General features: G+C 46.1%; 1 protein-coding gene across 1 annotated transcript in view; it reads left to right on the top strand.

The window, feature by feature from the left end:
* LOC144797798 (uncharacterized) overlaps positions 1–7,647 on the top strand; it is a 74,821-nt gene extending 67,174 nt beyond the window's left edge. Inside the window, exons 9-12 of the mRNA XM_078668581.1 lie at positions 2,942–3,039; positions 3,910–4,001; positions 5,274–6,680; positions 6,978–7,647. Coding sequence (XP_078524707.1) covers positions 2,942–3,039; positions 3,910–4,001; positions 5,274–5,309 — 226 coding nt within the window. The 3' untranslated portion in view covers positions 5,310–6,680; positions 6,978–7,647. The remainder of the gene's footprint in view (positions 1–2,941; positions 3,040–3,909; positions 4,002–5,273; positions 6,681–6,977) is intronic.
* The last annotated feature ends 8,846 nt before the right edge of the window (positions 7,648–16,493 follow it).

Genomic DNA, 16,493 nt, shown 5'->3' with positions numbered 1-16,493 from the left:
GCTCTCCCATCGGTCAGCCTCGGCGGCGAGCTGCCGGGGGTCAGTCAATTTACTGTCGAGGAGGTGCTGCCTGAGCTCGACGAAGCAGTTGTTGGAGAGGTGCTCCCACACAATGAGGTTGAAGAGCTGTTCGTAGGTTGTTACGTTGCTACCCTTGATCCATCCCTCGAAGGCTCGGCTGAAATAGTTCATATATTCTATCCAGGTGGTACCCGGGATGCGGGTGCAGTTGCGGAACCTCTGGCGGTACATCATGGACGTCAGCCCATATCGACTGAGGAGGGCGGCCTTCATGTGGTCATAGGACGTCATTTGATGGTCCGGAAGCTGCAGCAGGGCATCCCGGCCTTCATTGACGAATCTCCCCCATAGACCGGCTCCCCAGTCACTTCGAGCGATCCGGTGGGCAGTCATGGCGATCTCGTAGGCCTTGAAACACTGCTGTATGTCGTCGTTCCGAAAATATTCCCGGACCACATCTTTGGGGATGTGGACCTTCTGTTCGGTAGTACCTGGGGGGCGCGGTTGTTCGGGCACCCCTAGGTCTTTGTTCTGTTTGCGCATCTCTATCTCCGCTAGCTTGCACTCGTGTTCGTATGCCAGTCTTTTTTCTTCGAGTTCTCTCTGTCTCTGCTTCTCCTCTCGCTCTTCTTGGAGCCGTAAGTGTTCTAAGTTCATTTTTTGTTCTGCCAGTTTCAATTCTCCGTCTAATTTGAGCCGTGCCAGCTCTAACTCGTGAAGTCTATTTTTCTCTCGTTCTCGGATCTCTTCCCGGGAGAGATCCGTTCTCCTTTCTTCTGTCAGAGTGGTGTTTGGTTCCGGGGCTTCGGCGGTATTCGTCTCTGCCCAGGATTCTAGGGCGTGTTTGAAGTCCTCTTTCGTGCTCAGACCGGTGGTAGCAATGCCTAGTTCTATGCAAAATTGTTTTAGCTCTCGGTGGTTGTACTCTTCCAGTTTTTCCATCTGGAATTTCTCTGCAGATCCGCTCTCTCTGGTCGTCATTGTGGATTAGTCGTAGGGTGAGTTACTCTCTGTACGGTTACGCGTTGGTTCGGATCGCGCCGCTGGCCACCAATGTTAGACGGGAACCTGGAGGGTCGGCCGAGCACAAGGGGAGAGGCCTCCGGTGAGGGCCGTCTCCAGCGATCGTACAGACGAGTAACTTCCCCCCCACAGATGGACGCCACACGAAGATCAGCTTAACACCTTTTATAGGCAATTCTTTGAGTAAGGTGGTACGATACAAGGAGATCAGGACACGATGATCCTCTCAATTCTAGTCTCTAGTAGGGGAAGGGGTAGCGGGACAGTCTTGGTACCTACGGGTACTGAGGTGCAACGGTGGTAGCTCACAATCCTCGAGCTCGGCGTTCGGACGGGTCAGACCGCGGCAGCGCCAGCAGGTCCCGAAGAGGTCGTAGGTGGCAACGGGCCGCGGCAGCGCCAGCAGGTCCCAACGAGGATGACGGTTACAACGGGCCGCGGCAGCGCCAGCAGGTCCCACGAGGATGAAGGTTGCAGAAGGCCGCGGCAGCGCCAGCAGGCAGGACAATAGTTCACAAGGCAGGGCCGCGGCAGCGCCAGCAGGCAGGACGATAGTTCACAAGGCAGGGCTGCGGCAGCGCCAGCAGTCCGTCAAGGATGAGTTCTTCTCGGTGTCTCTCGACTCCAGGATACAACTCCCTTCCTGCTCTGGGGCTGCCTCAGTTATAGGTCTGGCGCCCTTTGATGTCCGGACCCTCGCACTGGGAGGTCGGGAGGTCCGGGATGAGGGAGTCCAGACACCCAGCAGGGGGGTGGAGCCAGCACCCGGGGAGGCTGGGGGCGATCGGCCCCTGGCGGGGGAAGAGCCATCGACACTTCTTTCTCCCATTAACCTGCCAAGTGGTCCGTTCACCTCCTGGGTGGATGGTGGTGCCGGGATGTCGGGGCCCGGCCAGGCCCAGGGTTGGGGTCGAGCCGAGGCCACGCGGCCGCGTGGTGCAGTGTCCAAGATGGCGGCTGGGCCGGGCAATGGGGTTGACGGGGGCCTGGGCCCGTGGCACAGAGATGTCCGGGGGCAGGCGTCCCGGAGGGGGACGGGTTGCGGGTTGCTTCTGCGGGTAGCCCCCGGAGAGCCGATGTCTGGGCCCTGTCATGCGGGGAGGGAGCGAGCCCTTCGTGGGGCCTGTCCAACAGGAGGGGAGAGTCTGGTAGTGGATTAAAGAGGCCGAGGTGGATTCAAGACTATGAAGACTTGGTATTCAGGGTACTGAGATTTAGTTGCACCACAGTGGCATAACACAAAATGATGTGGCCCCACTGCAGAATGTGATGAGGGTGTCAGTGCTTAATTTGTAATAAATATGTGCCAGAGCCCTGGTCAGGTGGCCACTGCAGCTTTAACCACCCATTGACCCTGCTAACGATGCCAATAACAATACCTGTGCAACTATTAACCATAACACTGCTTCAGTGTGATATTTCAAACTATTCCAGGCCCCCAAAGCTATAAGAATGGCTTGGGTGGAGGAATTCATCGTTTCTAATGTATATTGAATTAATAATCAGATGTTGTTTTGCTCATCTTTAAATTACACAGACAGCACCACCATCTGGCAGACTGTCATAAGTGCGGGTGTTCACAACTAAGTCCCAGTGTCGAGCACCCGCAACCACTGACTCAAATTAAACTACAGAGGGTGCCCTGAGTCTCCCATAGCTCACGGATATTCATTAGCCTGGAGCTGAAAGGGAGCCCCCTGCCGGGGGTCCTTTGAAGGGTTGGGGCCCATCTGCACTGAAGGGGGTTCCAGGGGCCTGTTGCACCAGCTGTGTGGGGATGAGCAAAGCTTCCTGCACCAGCACTCATTATTTTACAACTCAAGTTCTGCTCGTATTTCTAAAAATGGACCTCACACTGGAATCCTGCTACATGTGACATTGCTGTTTTTCTTTGCAGCCTTGCAGACCCTGAGGAGAAATGGTACGAGGATGGATGGGAGTCTCAGTCCCCCCAGGGTATCGTGGTGAGAAAAACTCCATCTGCGAACTGGGCAGGTAAAAGTCTGTCTTCACTTTTGTTTTCCAATATCTTGGGCACACAGGTAGCTCAGGTGTAGCTCCCTTCCCCTTAGCAACAATGCGGCTTTGAGGACATATGTAGCAATCTGGCACCATGCTGTAGCCTTTTGTGGTGGTGTCGTAAGATGTTTTCTAAAATGGCCTTCATGTAGTGCTGGCTCTTCTCGCAGTAGTGTGGAAGGTTACTGGAGCACCCCTTCATTTTACACGTGGTTAACGGCAGGCCTTCCTGGCCCTCATGCGTGCATTTTGGTTGCTTTCCTTAGCATCCCCGGAGTGGGTAACCCATGCATGCAGATTTGATGTGGGCACCATCCTCTACCCAGAGTGCCAGCAAGGCAGAAGGATGGCAAGGTGAAAGCAGGGCACACACTGTTGTGGGGCCCTCTACACCTAAGCAAAGCCAATGTCTGTCTGTTTAGAAAACATACCACATGGGGCTGCATGCATCTATACTCAAATACATTTTGTTGTACTAAAGGTGGAACATTTATTCCATGTAGTTGTTCTGAAAGGTAAAGAAGTATTGATTTTCTATGCCCAACTCCACATACATGTACTTTGACAACATGTACCTCTTCAAGGTGCAGATATGTATACTTCTTCAATATACACTTACATTTCAATATTTTGCCCAATATGTTGTCCATGATGTTAGTGTACATCGATATTCCATAGTAAACCCATTAGCATGATGTCCCTCAGAAGGTTTTTATGCGACTGCCTGAATCCCCACGGTAGATTGGAAGAGCCACTTCGGCCCTTACAGGCGGTCAACAAATCCCAACACTGCGGGACCTTCTGCATTGCTAATTGTCCACTTCTGATTTTTCTCTTGTCTCTCAGAGTCTGAGGGTGGCTCCTCCTCAACTTCTTCCAGCACTCAGCCATTTAGGCCATTCAGGCCATCCTTGGATACAGTGGACACCTCTGCACAGGTGAGAGGATAGAATATAAGTAAGACTGGCAAAATTCCAGCTGTGAGTAGTTTGGGTGATTTGCTTCCTGGACTTTTCTGGGTTCTGGGATCCCCCCACAGATTTTGCATCATTTAGGTTTAGGTGGGTATACATTTTTACTGTGCTCCCTTTGTTAAGTAAATGATAAAGGGCAAACAATGGAATGCAGAGGAAATCTAACTCTTGTGAACACAACCCCTGATATACTGGGGTCACTATCATCCCCCACAAGCCCAACATATGGTCCCTTCTGCCCTAGGATTCCTAATTAACATGAGACTCCTGTCCAGACACCTCCACTTCATGGACACTAGCAGTAGCTACTGTTCAGGTTCCCCATTCATGTTTTCCTCCCATCATAACATCCAAAGGAAACTCAAACATGAGCTAATTTTCTTGAGTAGATTCAATGATAATCCTGTTCTAGGCTCAAATGGATCATAACATCCAATGAGAGGCTACCTCTCATTTCCCTCTGTCATTACAACCAATGAAAATCCTACCCTACACTCTCTCCTTCAAAACATCAAAGGACACTACTAGCCCAAGTTTTTCACCTTTGTTACCCCATCCAATGGTACACCTATTGCAGGCTTCTTCCTTCATAACATCCAGTACAAATCTCATACCAGGATGCTCTTTTTCATCAGATGTAATGAACATCCTCTCCCATACTTTTCATCTCCATGACACCCAATGTTCTCCATCTTCATAATGTTTAATAAGATTGTTGTCCAGTGTCCACGCCTTTGTATCGTTTAATGCATAAATAGTTTTCTCATTACATTCAATGAGAATGTCCTATCCAGGCTTATCACATTCACTACAGCAATTGAATACGTACCTCAGGTTCTTCGCCTTCATGGTTCAATATTCCCCCTTGTACTCACAGCGTGTGACTCAGTTTCTTCTCATAGATCCAGTGAGAGGCACTTCTCTAACATCTAATCAAGGTCCTTTCACCCAAATCTGTATCTCAAGAATGTCTACATTGTATGCCATGTTTGTTTGCAATTATCTAGAGGTTCTCAGCAAGGTTTTTTAGTATTTCAAATATGAAAATGCAACAAATAAATTCAAACCACTGCCAATATTACATAGTCACAAAGATGCTCTCACACCCCTTAGCAGATGGTGCTAAGCCGGATGCAGCTTTCACATCCTACCCGGATGCGTTTCTGCGATAGCTACTTATGATATGATCCACATTTAAGAAACCACGTTTTAATACCATCTTCTTTCCATTAACAGCTTAGGATTGGAAGGCCTCAGTTGACAAGACTCTGAACCCTAGAGAACAAACCAGCACCCAGCTTGTGAAAATGACAAAACACAGGGGTGCAGACTCGCGGCTGGCGGGGGTCAGCCGGATGGGAAGTGTGCAAAGCGTGTGAGATGAAGCTCATGGGTGCCCGCTGCGGTATCTTCAGCCTCTCAAGCGTCGACCCTGGAAATGATGGTAGAAGTTAGGGTGCGGATGGCATCAGCTCAGAGAACAAGCACTTGGACTTTACCTACTAAGGAAGACCGCAGAGAAGGGCGAGGTGGAGCAGAGCATGTTCTACTGATGCCACTCGCATGGACCTGAAGAAAGGAGGAGAAGTCAGGACTTGTGTGGATTTTTCTTCTCCTGAGATGGCAGGGGGCATGCACAGGGGGCATTTTTCAGATCTGGGATATTTTTGAGAATTGTAATGTTTTAAAAAAAAAAAAAAAAACAGTGTTCCTTTAGGGGGAAATCACACCTCAGAGCTCTGATCGAGATGCCCTCCTTATCCAACTATTGATGAGGAATGAAGGGCCATAGCTCACAAGTTTCACAGGTTGAGGCGAGCTGAGCCAGACCCAAGGATCTGGTTTGGCCATTGGATCCTATGTCCTACCCGAGACATTGAATTATCTTTTAAATCATACAACAGGTGACAGAGTATGGTAAAATATGTCAACTGATCTTTTTTTCACATTTCTAGGGGTATAATTTTAACACAATACAGTTTGTTACTCTAACAAGTGCAACGTTTTAAAATGTATAGTTCCTAAATATAAACTTGGAAAGTTTTAAGAATGAATGAACCACAGTGCTCAATATCACAAATGCCAGGTTTAGATCCAGGGTACCAGTTAGAAAGAATATTTAACTTGTTCCACTGGTACTCAAAGGAGAGTTCTCTTTATCTGTCTGCAGATAGAATGTTCTTATCCATTCAGTACATGCAAAGGAGGATGGGGTGATGAGCTGACTCTTTCTTTGTGCATAGAGACATCTTCTCTTCCTCTCTGTACAGAGTGGCAGGGTGTTTTTAATTCTTTAGGTGCTGAAGTCAGTGGCCTTGCTCTTTCTGTTACTGCGTTTGGTTTTTCTGTGCACTCTGAGAAATGTTTCCCTGACCAAAGCAGGGTCTTCTCTGAACATTCCTTCTATCTACGTTAAAGTTGGTGTGACCACCTCGCTCCAGGTCCTTACGAACACTCCCTCCAGTCCTGAACGTTTCACCTTCAAGTTTCAGGTGTGCTGGCTTAATGAGTCCAATGGAGGCAAAACAAGACTGCAACTCCCAGAATGCATTAGGCTCTCACAGAAAAGTGCAGAACTGGAAAAAGTGTTCTTAATAACTTAGAGGGAGTCAGTTACCCTAATGTAATGGATAAAAAACGGATGTATGACATTACAACGCATGCTTTTACATCGCATGCTTTTACAACGCGGTTTTTACATCGCATACCATTACAACGCATAGCGCTTTGGGGTGCTGGATAGTGAATAGTTTAATTTACTATTCCAACTCCAGTCCCCGTGGACACTAGGGAAGGTGTTGGACAGTAAATTAAACTTATTTCCTATCCTAGAGCGCCCCCAGCGCAATGCGTTGTAACGGTTTGCGTTGTAAAAGTTGCGTCGTAAAGGCACTGCGTGGTAAAAGTTGCGTTGTAAAGGATGTTTCCCATAAAAAACAGGTGAAACAGCCGCACATGATAACCAGGCACTGTCCTTGCTGCACTCGAACATGACTGAACTTTCCCTTCTTTCTGAATCATGCAGGGTGTAACCAAAGCCATTTTTTACTGACCCTATTTATTTTGTTATTTATTTATTTGTTGTATTTTCCACATTGTGAGAGTTCGTCCCACTGCCACTTCGAATCTCTTGCCTGTACATAAGCCTGTATATATGTGGTAGATCTCTCCAGTGGGAGATATTGTGGCTTAGGGTACTAATTTCAAAAGAGGTTGAAATGCTTCCCGGTTAAACAGGGGTCAATCCGTTATTCAGGGTGATATCAGCTATCGGTGAAGGTTGTTGTGGGTGGAGCTAGAGATGCATTGTGGGAAGCACCCCCACAATGCACACACACAGCCTCGGTCCTCAAGGATTGGCTGCTCCTTGAAGAGGCGAGTCTTTGCACTTCCGGTGCAGAGTGTGACCCTGCAATTAGTGAACTAGACTCACACTGAGACACTTGCACTTTATTTTCTTGCATGCATTGGTTAGTTGAACTGACCTTGTTCTTGTACTGTATGTTTTCTATGTGAAAGCAGATACTGCGTTTGTATATTTGAATCCAATGTATTTAAAGCCTTTTAAATTATTTGCCCTTTTTATAATTAAAGAACTTCATTTTTTTAATGATTGCTTTGAAATGTGTTTTTTATGCTTGGACTCAATCCCTGTTGTAGTGAGTGGTAATTTGGTAAATGCCATTGGGTCAGGCTGCAGCAATTTACCAGTATCACTTGCTCAGCTTACTTCTTGGGTTCTGAGCTAGAGACAGGCACTCTGAGACAGACCCTGAGATGCATGCCATGGCTGAGATGGAAGGTAGGGAGGTGAGTTTAAGAGTGCATGTGTGTGGTTGTAAAGCAGTTCCATCTCTACAGGACAACACTTTACCCCTCTTCAACAAGCACTTACAAATGCTATAGCTGTGGCCTTACTTATAGGCCTGTTAGAAGAGGACTGATCCATAGTCCATGCTCCCCATCCCAAAAGAACTACTGATACCTCGGGTATCAGTAATATATTGTTGTAAGGTAAATTCCAAAGATGGCCAGAGGTAGCCAGGAGGTATATTTCAAGTAGAAGGTTTATTGGTTAGTTCAGTAGAAGTATGTTACAGGTTTCATAGAGCTCCCACCAGGAGCAGCATGGTTGCTGCTCATCCCACTCTCTCCAACTGTCACTTGGTCCACACAAGCAGGCACACCAACATTCCACTCTCTCTCTCATCAGGCATTCTAACATTCCACACAGTCATCACATTCATTCTAGCTGAGCAGCTAAGGAGGGGTTTCACTTGTAGAAATCAAGGTATAACATATATATATAACATTTATTTCGGGTACAGCCCATAAAACACAAGGCTAAAACAACAAAGACACTCATAGATACATTAATAAATTGTGAAAAATACAGTGCATCCTGGTTTTAGTTACCACACTATAAAAACATGCTAAAAATAAATCTAGAGACATTGTAATATATATTGAAAATTTTTGGCCAAGTATGTCAATCAGTTAAGGAGCAATTTAGTAAATACTATAACGTGCTATAAAGTGCTTAAGATGAGATTCCAACTGCTAACCTTGATAACCGAACTGCTTACTAGCTGCTGCTAGGCCTTATATCGAACAATTTCGATCAGTCTCTATAATAAGAGCATGTCCTCTGATACAACTAACATTCAAGAAAATGTTCATGTGATTTCATAAGGGAACATGTACAGATAGCAATCTAAATAGAGTCATATAAATATATATAAACACATTTCATGGTTGTTTGTTTAATCAATGGATAAAAGATAAAGAATAAAACCAACGGAAGCACTAAATATCCTACTTGGGCTTACTCTGTCAATTTAACTATCATGTTTCGCGATTGGCTAGAGCCTTCTTCCTTTGATTCCAGGCACTATACAAATACCGGGAGACCGCAAAGGCTAAACGTTCTCTGGTATCACTCTTAAAGAGTCTTGCGGCTTCCCAGTGGTGTCTAACTCCCATGAGTTTACATACAGCTAACAACCATTTTTCCTGCACATTCCTATATAAGGGGCCAAAAACATTAAATGGGTCTCCGATTCCAGTACGTTGGGACAATTTGGGCAAGAATCGGAGTGAGGGGATGCATTGGCCCATTCTGAAGTGTGAGTTCTCAGAGGTATTAGCCCATATCTAAATTGCACTTATTGGCATTTGGACTGCAATGGATAAATTCTGTCCATGTATGGGTCGAACCGTGGTGCTCACTTGTGGTTCAAAAACCTGCCTGTTAAACTGGTGTCCTAATGAGCTTCCCACGTGTGCAACAGGACTGCCTCCCAATATAACTGTTTCACTCGTACTGCATCTCCTTTGGCAATTAATTCAGGGAGGTCCATAGCTCACTCATGCCTATTCCATACAATGTTTCTTTGATGTTCTTCAACCATGGGGTACTCTGGTCTCTACCAAGAACTAGCAGATCTTTTACACAGTTTCTGTATGTTGCCAGTTCGTGAGTGGACCACAATCTGACCCAATATAACAATGGTATCAGTAATTCTGGCACAGATTTGGGGGGTGTGAACACCACATTACTTCTTAATGGTGAATAAGATGTGGGAATCAATGGGGTATATTATCAAGGGGCTTTTTTGGCTTTAAAAGCCAAGAAAGTGGAGATAAAATTATCTCCCTATTACCAAGCTGTCACTAACACCAGTTAGCGACAGCTAATAGGAGATAGTGACCATCTTGGGCCCCGCTTTGCATATCAGTGATATTTATCACTAATGACATGCAAAGTGGGCGTGCCAAGATGTTAGAGACTGAAAACAGTCGCTAACATCGCTATCTCCTATTACCAACTTTTGGAGATATTCGCGCTAAGCGCGAATATCTCCAAAAGCTAACACCTGCCCTGAGCAGTTCTTAGCCATGTTATCCAATGGGAGGTGGATAACATGGCTAAGAGCATTTGCTCGATGATGCATGAATATCGCTGACTTTTCAGCGATATTCATGCATTGCGGCCGTTTTTTATCGCATTTGCGATAAACCTTGCTAATAGCAAGGTTTATCTGCGATAAAAATCGCCGATTTGCGGCGATAATTTTTGTCTCTAAATAAGTTAGAGACAAAAATTATCTCTATTGGTTGGTAATATGCCCCAGTGTTTCCAAGATGTATGTCAAACCCAAGTACTACACCAGGGAAACAAATCTGAAAATAGCACTTGATTCACATGGTAAAAATAGATCACGAGTACTCAATCTGCTATTTTAAGTAGTGAGTTGTTTACCACTTTGTGAAAAAATAATGAATCGGAAACGACTCAAGAATTTCGCAGAGTTAAAAAATAAGAAAGAGGGTATGTGAGGCATGGAGATAGAAAGAAAAATATAACTAAATGACAGATATGGGCTGGGCCAAAAACGGGGGCTGGCCACCTGCAGTGGGTTAGATGCGCACTCTGGCATATGTTTTGTTGTATAGCATAGCTGGACAATTACAGTGGTTTCGCATATATATATATAAGTAATCATAACGTCACATTTTAAATGACAAAAAACACTGAAATTCACCAGTTACAGTTTTCTGAGCACACTATAACTTGTGATCCGACCCACCATGCCCAGCTTATGACCTCACATATCACATCACTCATGACATGTTCAGTGACATAATTGTTGTCGTCACTGATAGCATGCTGACTTTTTGACTCATGTCTTGTTGATTACCCGCAAGAGGCCGGCTATCTGTGAAGTCTTTGCTACAGGGTGAAGGGTGTACATTGTATGTACTTTCTCTCTAAGGGGCCTTTGGTGTCTGGAGGGAGTAGTCTGCATGAAAAGTTGTGTGTAGTAGGGAAGACTGTACACACCATGGAGTTGCGCACCCATGCCTACTTGATTAACCGCATGCGCGCTAGCGGTTTTCCCGTTGCGCGCTGCGATTTTAAAAAACCCGCGTTACGTGACGAGCTCAGCTCGTCATCAGCGTAGGGCAGGTTACGCCCATGACGAGCTGAGCTCGTCATCAGCCCCGAAGGGGTTAACCACAAAAGATTGGCTGTCTGCAAAGAGTTCAGTATGAGGTGAAGGCTGTGCATCGTAGGACCTTCATCCCCAAAGGATCCTTGTGTGTGCGGAGATAGTAGGCTCTCCACGTAGCGGTTCTTCACAAGGCACAACCAATACATAAGAGGTACTTCCCCATCCATGTGTAGCTGATTGCCCTCAAGAGGTCAGCTTTCTGAGAAGGATTCAGGACAGGAGTGGGTTCTCCTTGGAAAAATGTTCACAGGGAAAAGATTGCGTACAGCACTGGCTTGCCGACTTGAGTCTGATTGGTTGTCCATATGAGAGTGGCTATCCACAAAGTGTTTGGTACAGGGCGAATGCTCCCCATAGGAGGTCCTTTGTTCACCAAAGGGAGCTTATGATGAAGACACTAAACTTAAATACAAAAGCGCATTGCACAAATTACAGTGGGCACTGCAGAATCGCCCAAGCCTCCTTTTTTCCCTAACGAAACCATCTCAGCTCAAAACAGCCCAAAATGCTTTTTAGAGTAGCGCAAAAACTCTCTGACCCCAATAATTCTGCTCCCTCTCCTGTCTCAGTGTCAGTGCGCAGAAGTGGCGCTCTTCTTTGTTAAAAAGATAGAGAACATACAACTTTCGCTAAAAGTGGGCGGGCATGTCATGTCAAGCCTTGTACTAATTTGACGCCCTTGATCATGGAGGCCCCATCAACCCAGCTCTAACGTCCACTCCTGTTAATCAGAAACTTAACACATGGGCCTTACTGGACCTGTCGCTATTCAGACTATTGGTGCAATGCATAAGATCGGGCTCCCCCACGGATCCTATTCCCACAGTGAAACTCCATACTCTGGACCCTGGCATTTTGATGCTGCTGGTGGGCCTTCTCAATTCCTCCTTACAGGCAGGGTTTATTCCTCAACCTTGGAAACATGTCACGGTCTTACTACTCCTGAAGAAACCCAACCTAGATCCTTTGAATTGGTTCAACTACAGACCGATCTCCATGCTTGACATCATGGCCAAGTTCATGGAAATGCATCTTAATAGGCAACTCTCTGCTTTTGTGGAGACCCATAACTTGCTTCTCCCCTCTCAGTCGGGGTTCAGAGCGGGTCACAGTATTGAATCAATCCTTCTAGGAGTCACAAAATAGGATGCATGATGGTACAACGAGATAAAAATGATCGCGGTACATCACAACGCATCTTTTACAACGCAAGACGTTACCACGACGTGCGTTGTAGGGTGCTGGACTTAGGAATAGTAAGATTTACTATTCCAACTCCAGCCTACATACTGTAGGGAAGGTGTTGGAATAGTAAATCTACTATTCCTTAGTCTAGAGCGCCTTCCAGCGCAAGTCGTACCCAAGTTTGACCGCGTTGTGCCGTCTGCTCACCCACAAAATATCTTAGGCGGCTCCTGAATAACGGCAAGGTGGCAGCGCTCATTTTACTGGACCTCAGCACTGCTTTTCATACTGTGTCACATGCTAAGTTGTTGGACAGACTGGTCAGCCTAGGCATACAAGGAACAGCCTTATCCTGGATGGCATCTTTCCTGAGTGACTGAACTTTCCAGGCCTCCTCAGCTAACGCCTTCTCCACAAGACATGCCCTTACATCAAGGGTTCCTCAAGACGCAGCCTTGACTCTGAACCTATTTAATATCTACATCTGGCTGACCTGGTCAAAAGCTTCGGCCTGACCTTAATTTCCTATGTGGATGGCACACAAATCATCTTTTATTTGTCTTCCGCTCAGGACCATAACTCTGAGGCCCTGAATTCCTGTCTGGCTAGGGTTGCATCATGGATGAACATGAATTCTCTGAACCTTAATGTGGAAAAGACTGAGGTACTGGTGCTGGGAAAGAACCTGTCCCTATGGGGCCCACGGCACTGGCCTCAAAACCTGGGCGCTCTTCCCACGATGGCCCAAAAGGTGAAGAACCTTGCCTTCCTGATGGACAAAAAGCTGTCCATGAAACCACAGGTTACGAATGTGACTGTTCCCTGTTTTGCCGTCCTGAAATGGCTGTGGAAATTCCTTTGGATTCTTCCAACTTCAACCCAAAGACAGTCATTCAGGCACTCATCCTATCTAGATTGGACTATGGCAATGTCCTCTATTTGGGAGCCGGTAAAGCCTCTATAGAAAGGCTGCAAGTAGTCCAAACCTTGGGAGCCAGGTTGCTCTACAGACTCCCAAAACATGCTTCCGCCTCCTCTATTCTGTGGGAGTTGCACTGGCTTAATGTGGAGAAATAGATCCAATTCAAAGCCCGGTACTTTTTATCTGGTGCTGTGCAATTAAGGAAACGTTTATCGTCTTTATGACATTTTAACCCCTCCCACGCTGGTGACGGAACCGCTCCGTCATGCCCCTCGGGTGGGCTGTGCTGGTGACGGAACGGTTCTATTGAGCGGGCGGGGCCATGACGGAACTGCTCCGTCACAAGCACAGCGCACCCGAGGGGCGTGACGGAGCGGTTCCGTCACCAGCGTCGGAGCGCAGCGCGGCCCCTCCCGCCCCTTAGCGCTGCGGCAGAATTGCCGCCGCAGCGAAAGGGTTAAACTAAGTGGTTGTATTTTTATGGTTTGTTTACATAAACCGAATAAAGAAAGGAAGGAAGAAAGAAAGGCTCTCCAATTACATCTTCATCAGAGTAGAAGAACACTCTCCAGCTGCCAGGCACTGACCCCCCCTGTCCCCCCCCAGCAGATGCCACCAGTGTGCTACTTTGTAGCAGAGTATCTCCCCCTGTGCTACATTGTATGTACCCATTGTAAATGTATCTCCATGGCAACTACACCATATTGAATAACTTCAGAAATGTATTAAACAAACAGAAGTCTTTGGGCTCTTTAGGGCCTAGTGAATCTGAGGAAAGGCCATACCTGGCATACAGGCTCAAAGAAACATTCATTTGAGGAGCTGTGGTTTGATATGAATGAGTGAATGATTGAATGAATAGATTTGCATTGCAATCTAATACAGGTGTCGGCCATCTCTGGGTGATTTTTTGCCTAGCACCTATGTGCTTTATTTTGCCTGCCCTTTGCCATCCTCTCAATCAAATAGCTAATTCTTTCACCTGGAAACGCTTCTTCCCGGAAAGTGTTTTCCAAAGTTCCTGGCCTTTTGATTGAGTTTTCTTTGCAGAGTGTACCTAGTATCCTTCAATGCCAGATATCCGGGTGCTTTATAAAACTGTTTGGGGTCGTAACTTGGAAACCATAAAAGCGAGATAATCAGGTCTTATTCTTAAAAAATATTTGGAAGTCTTCATTCACTGGTTTTCGACCCAGCTTGGGTGACATTTTCTTAATTTTTGCAACTCAGAAACGTTTTCAGCATGAGAGGCACATGTTTATAGAGGTACTTCTGAAAAATGTATGTGAGCTCTATTTTCAGGTGTAAAAATATAGACAAGTATATATTCCTATGACCAAATTTACAGCGTTGCCACGAATGCACTTGTTTCCTTTGTCACTATGGGGGATACTTTGTCAACTTTCATTATGGGGGAAACGTTTTCATCATGCAAAGCTCCCCTCTGCTACAACCCTGCAAGTTTTCGTAGAATCTTCCTTACTTGTCCCATCCTATCAAGTCTCCAACTGTTTCCAGGGTTGGTAGGGGTTTGAGATTAGTTTGTAATTGCAATAAACCTGCACTTTCATGCCATTCCAACCCTGTAAGACACACTCCCAGATCAAGACAAAAAGTTCCTCTTACAAAATTCTTTTCTGAGTAAATTACGTTTTTAGAGTAACAAAATTAGTGCATGCTCTGTCAAAAACCTATTTGCTTATGTTACGCACAGAGATAGTTTTGACACTAAGACACATAGGGGCATATTATCAAGGGGCCACGATAAAATTATCGCCACTTTAGCACCCGTTTTCGGTTGAAAAGCGGCGATAATTTTATCGCATTATCCTCAAGGACACGCTAGCGCATGATTCCATGCCTCAGAGCCCGTTTTCTAAACTCCCAGCATCGCAACGCTAATGATATGCAAAGGAGGCATGCCTGACAAAACTACACGGGAGAATATCGCTAACCAGGCTTGGCGATATTTACAACAATGCCCCGGCCGCCGTAGCTATACACAAAATCGTTCTAACTGCCCATTAATGCTGGATTTTACCATCTGCTAAAATCCAGACTTAGGCATACTTTGCATGGGAGGTGGATTGTTGGGTTACGACCACAGGGTCGTATCAGCAAGGTTTTCGCCGTTTTTAAGTGAACATCGCTGGATTTCCAGCGATGTTCGCCCTTTTTCCTGCCATCGCTGGAATTCTTATCCCCAATGCGATGAGCGTTGTTAATACAGCAAAACACACAAGATGATGGACGGAATGTTGCACAATGGCAAAACATTCACCCCCAGTCACAGAACTGGGTTTGTTAATACAGCGCTAGGTTGGCGATAAGTTCCAGCGATAGGCGGCGATAAAACAAAACGAGCTAAGCGCAGTCAGCAATAATTATCCCTGCCTCTTGTTAATATGCCCCAAACTTTTCTTTACTATGTTACATTTTTAGCATTCCGGTTAGGGGTGGGCGATAAATTCCACTCCGCCATCAGAGTTTATGGAGTTTTGCCCACTCCGCATTACTCTTGTAACTCAGAGTTCTGGCAAAAGTCCTCCAATCAACCCATGGCAGAGTTTTTGCTTGCATGTGGCTCACCAATGGTAAGTTGGTGAACGCAAATTGGTGGCCGCTAGCAAGATTTTCTCAACGCGTGCTGTCACTGGAGGTCATTGGCGGTCACAGGTGGTCACGACCTTTCACAGTGGAAAAGCTGCCGCACAAGTGGAAAATCTACTTGAGTGGCAGCAAAGAAGTATTGCCCCCTGGTGTACTGCGTGGGGCAGGTCGGGATGGTTTTACAGCACAGAACAAGCTCCCAGATCTAAAAATCAGCACAAGTAGTGCAGCATGCAAATTTCACGCACTTGCAGAACTCTGCAAATCTCACAGAGTTTTTATGTAACTCTGGGGAATTCTGCAGAGTGAAAATCCGTAAATTCTGCCCATCCCTAGTTCTGGTAAACTAGACGTAAATTAAACAAGTACTGTTTAAAACACTTCCTCTGCTTGGATATTCGCCTTTATTTACTAGGATAACCGCTGCGCAATATATGTTGTCTTAACCTTCACACCTCCATTCATGCGTAAGTCTTCGCCTCTTGACTATGGGTCCCAGAAGATGGTACTAATGGAGCATTGGTTTACTAATATTCTTATTATCTAGAACCCTGGGCTAGTAGCGAGAGCCTGATGTATGACCTTTGACACTAGGGGGCTCATTACGATTTCGGTCGGAGTTGCCTCCTACAGACATCACCGCGGTCTCGGGACCGACCGACCTCTGGTCGGTGATCCCCACACTGCAATCTAAGCTCCAATTTCTCTATGAGAGATGGTGCA

This window comes from Lissotriton helveticus, chromosome 12, assembly GCF_964261635.1.
Source record: "Lissotriton helveticus chromosome 12, aLisHel1.1, whole genome shotgun sequence".
Taxonomy (NCBI): domain Eukaryota; kingdom Metazoa; phylum Chordata; class Amphibia; order Caudata; family Salamandridae; genus Lissotriton; species Lissotriton helveticus.
Note: the sequence above shows the minus strand (reverse complement) of the source record. Positions and strands in the feature narration are given on the sequence as shown.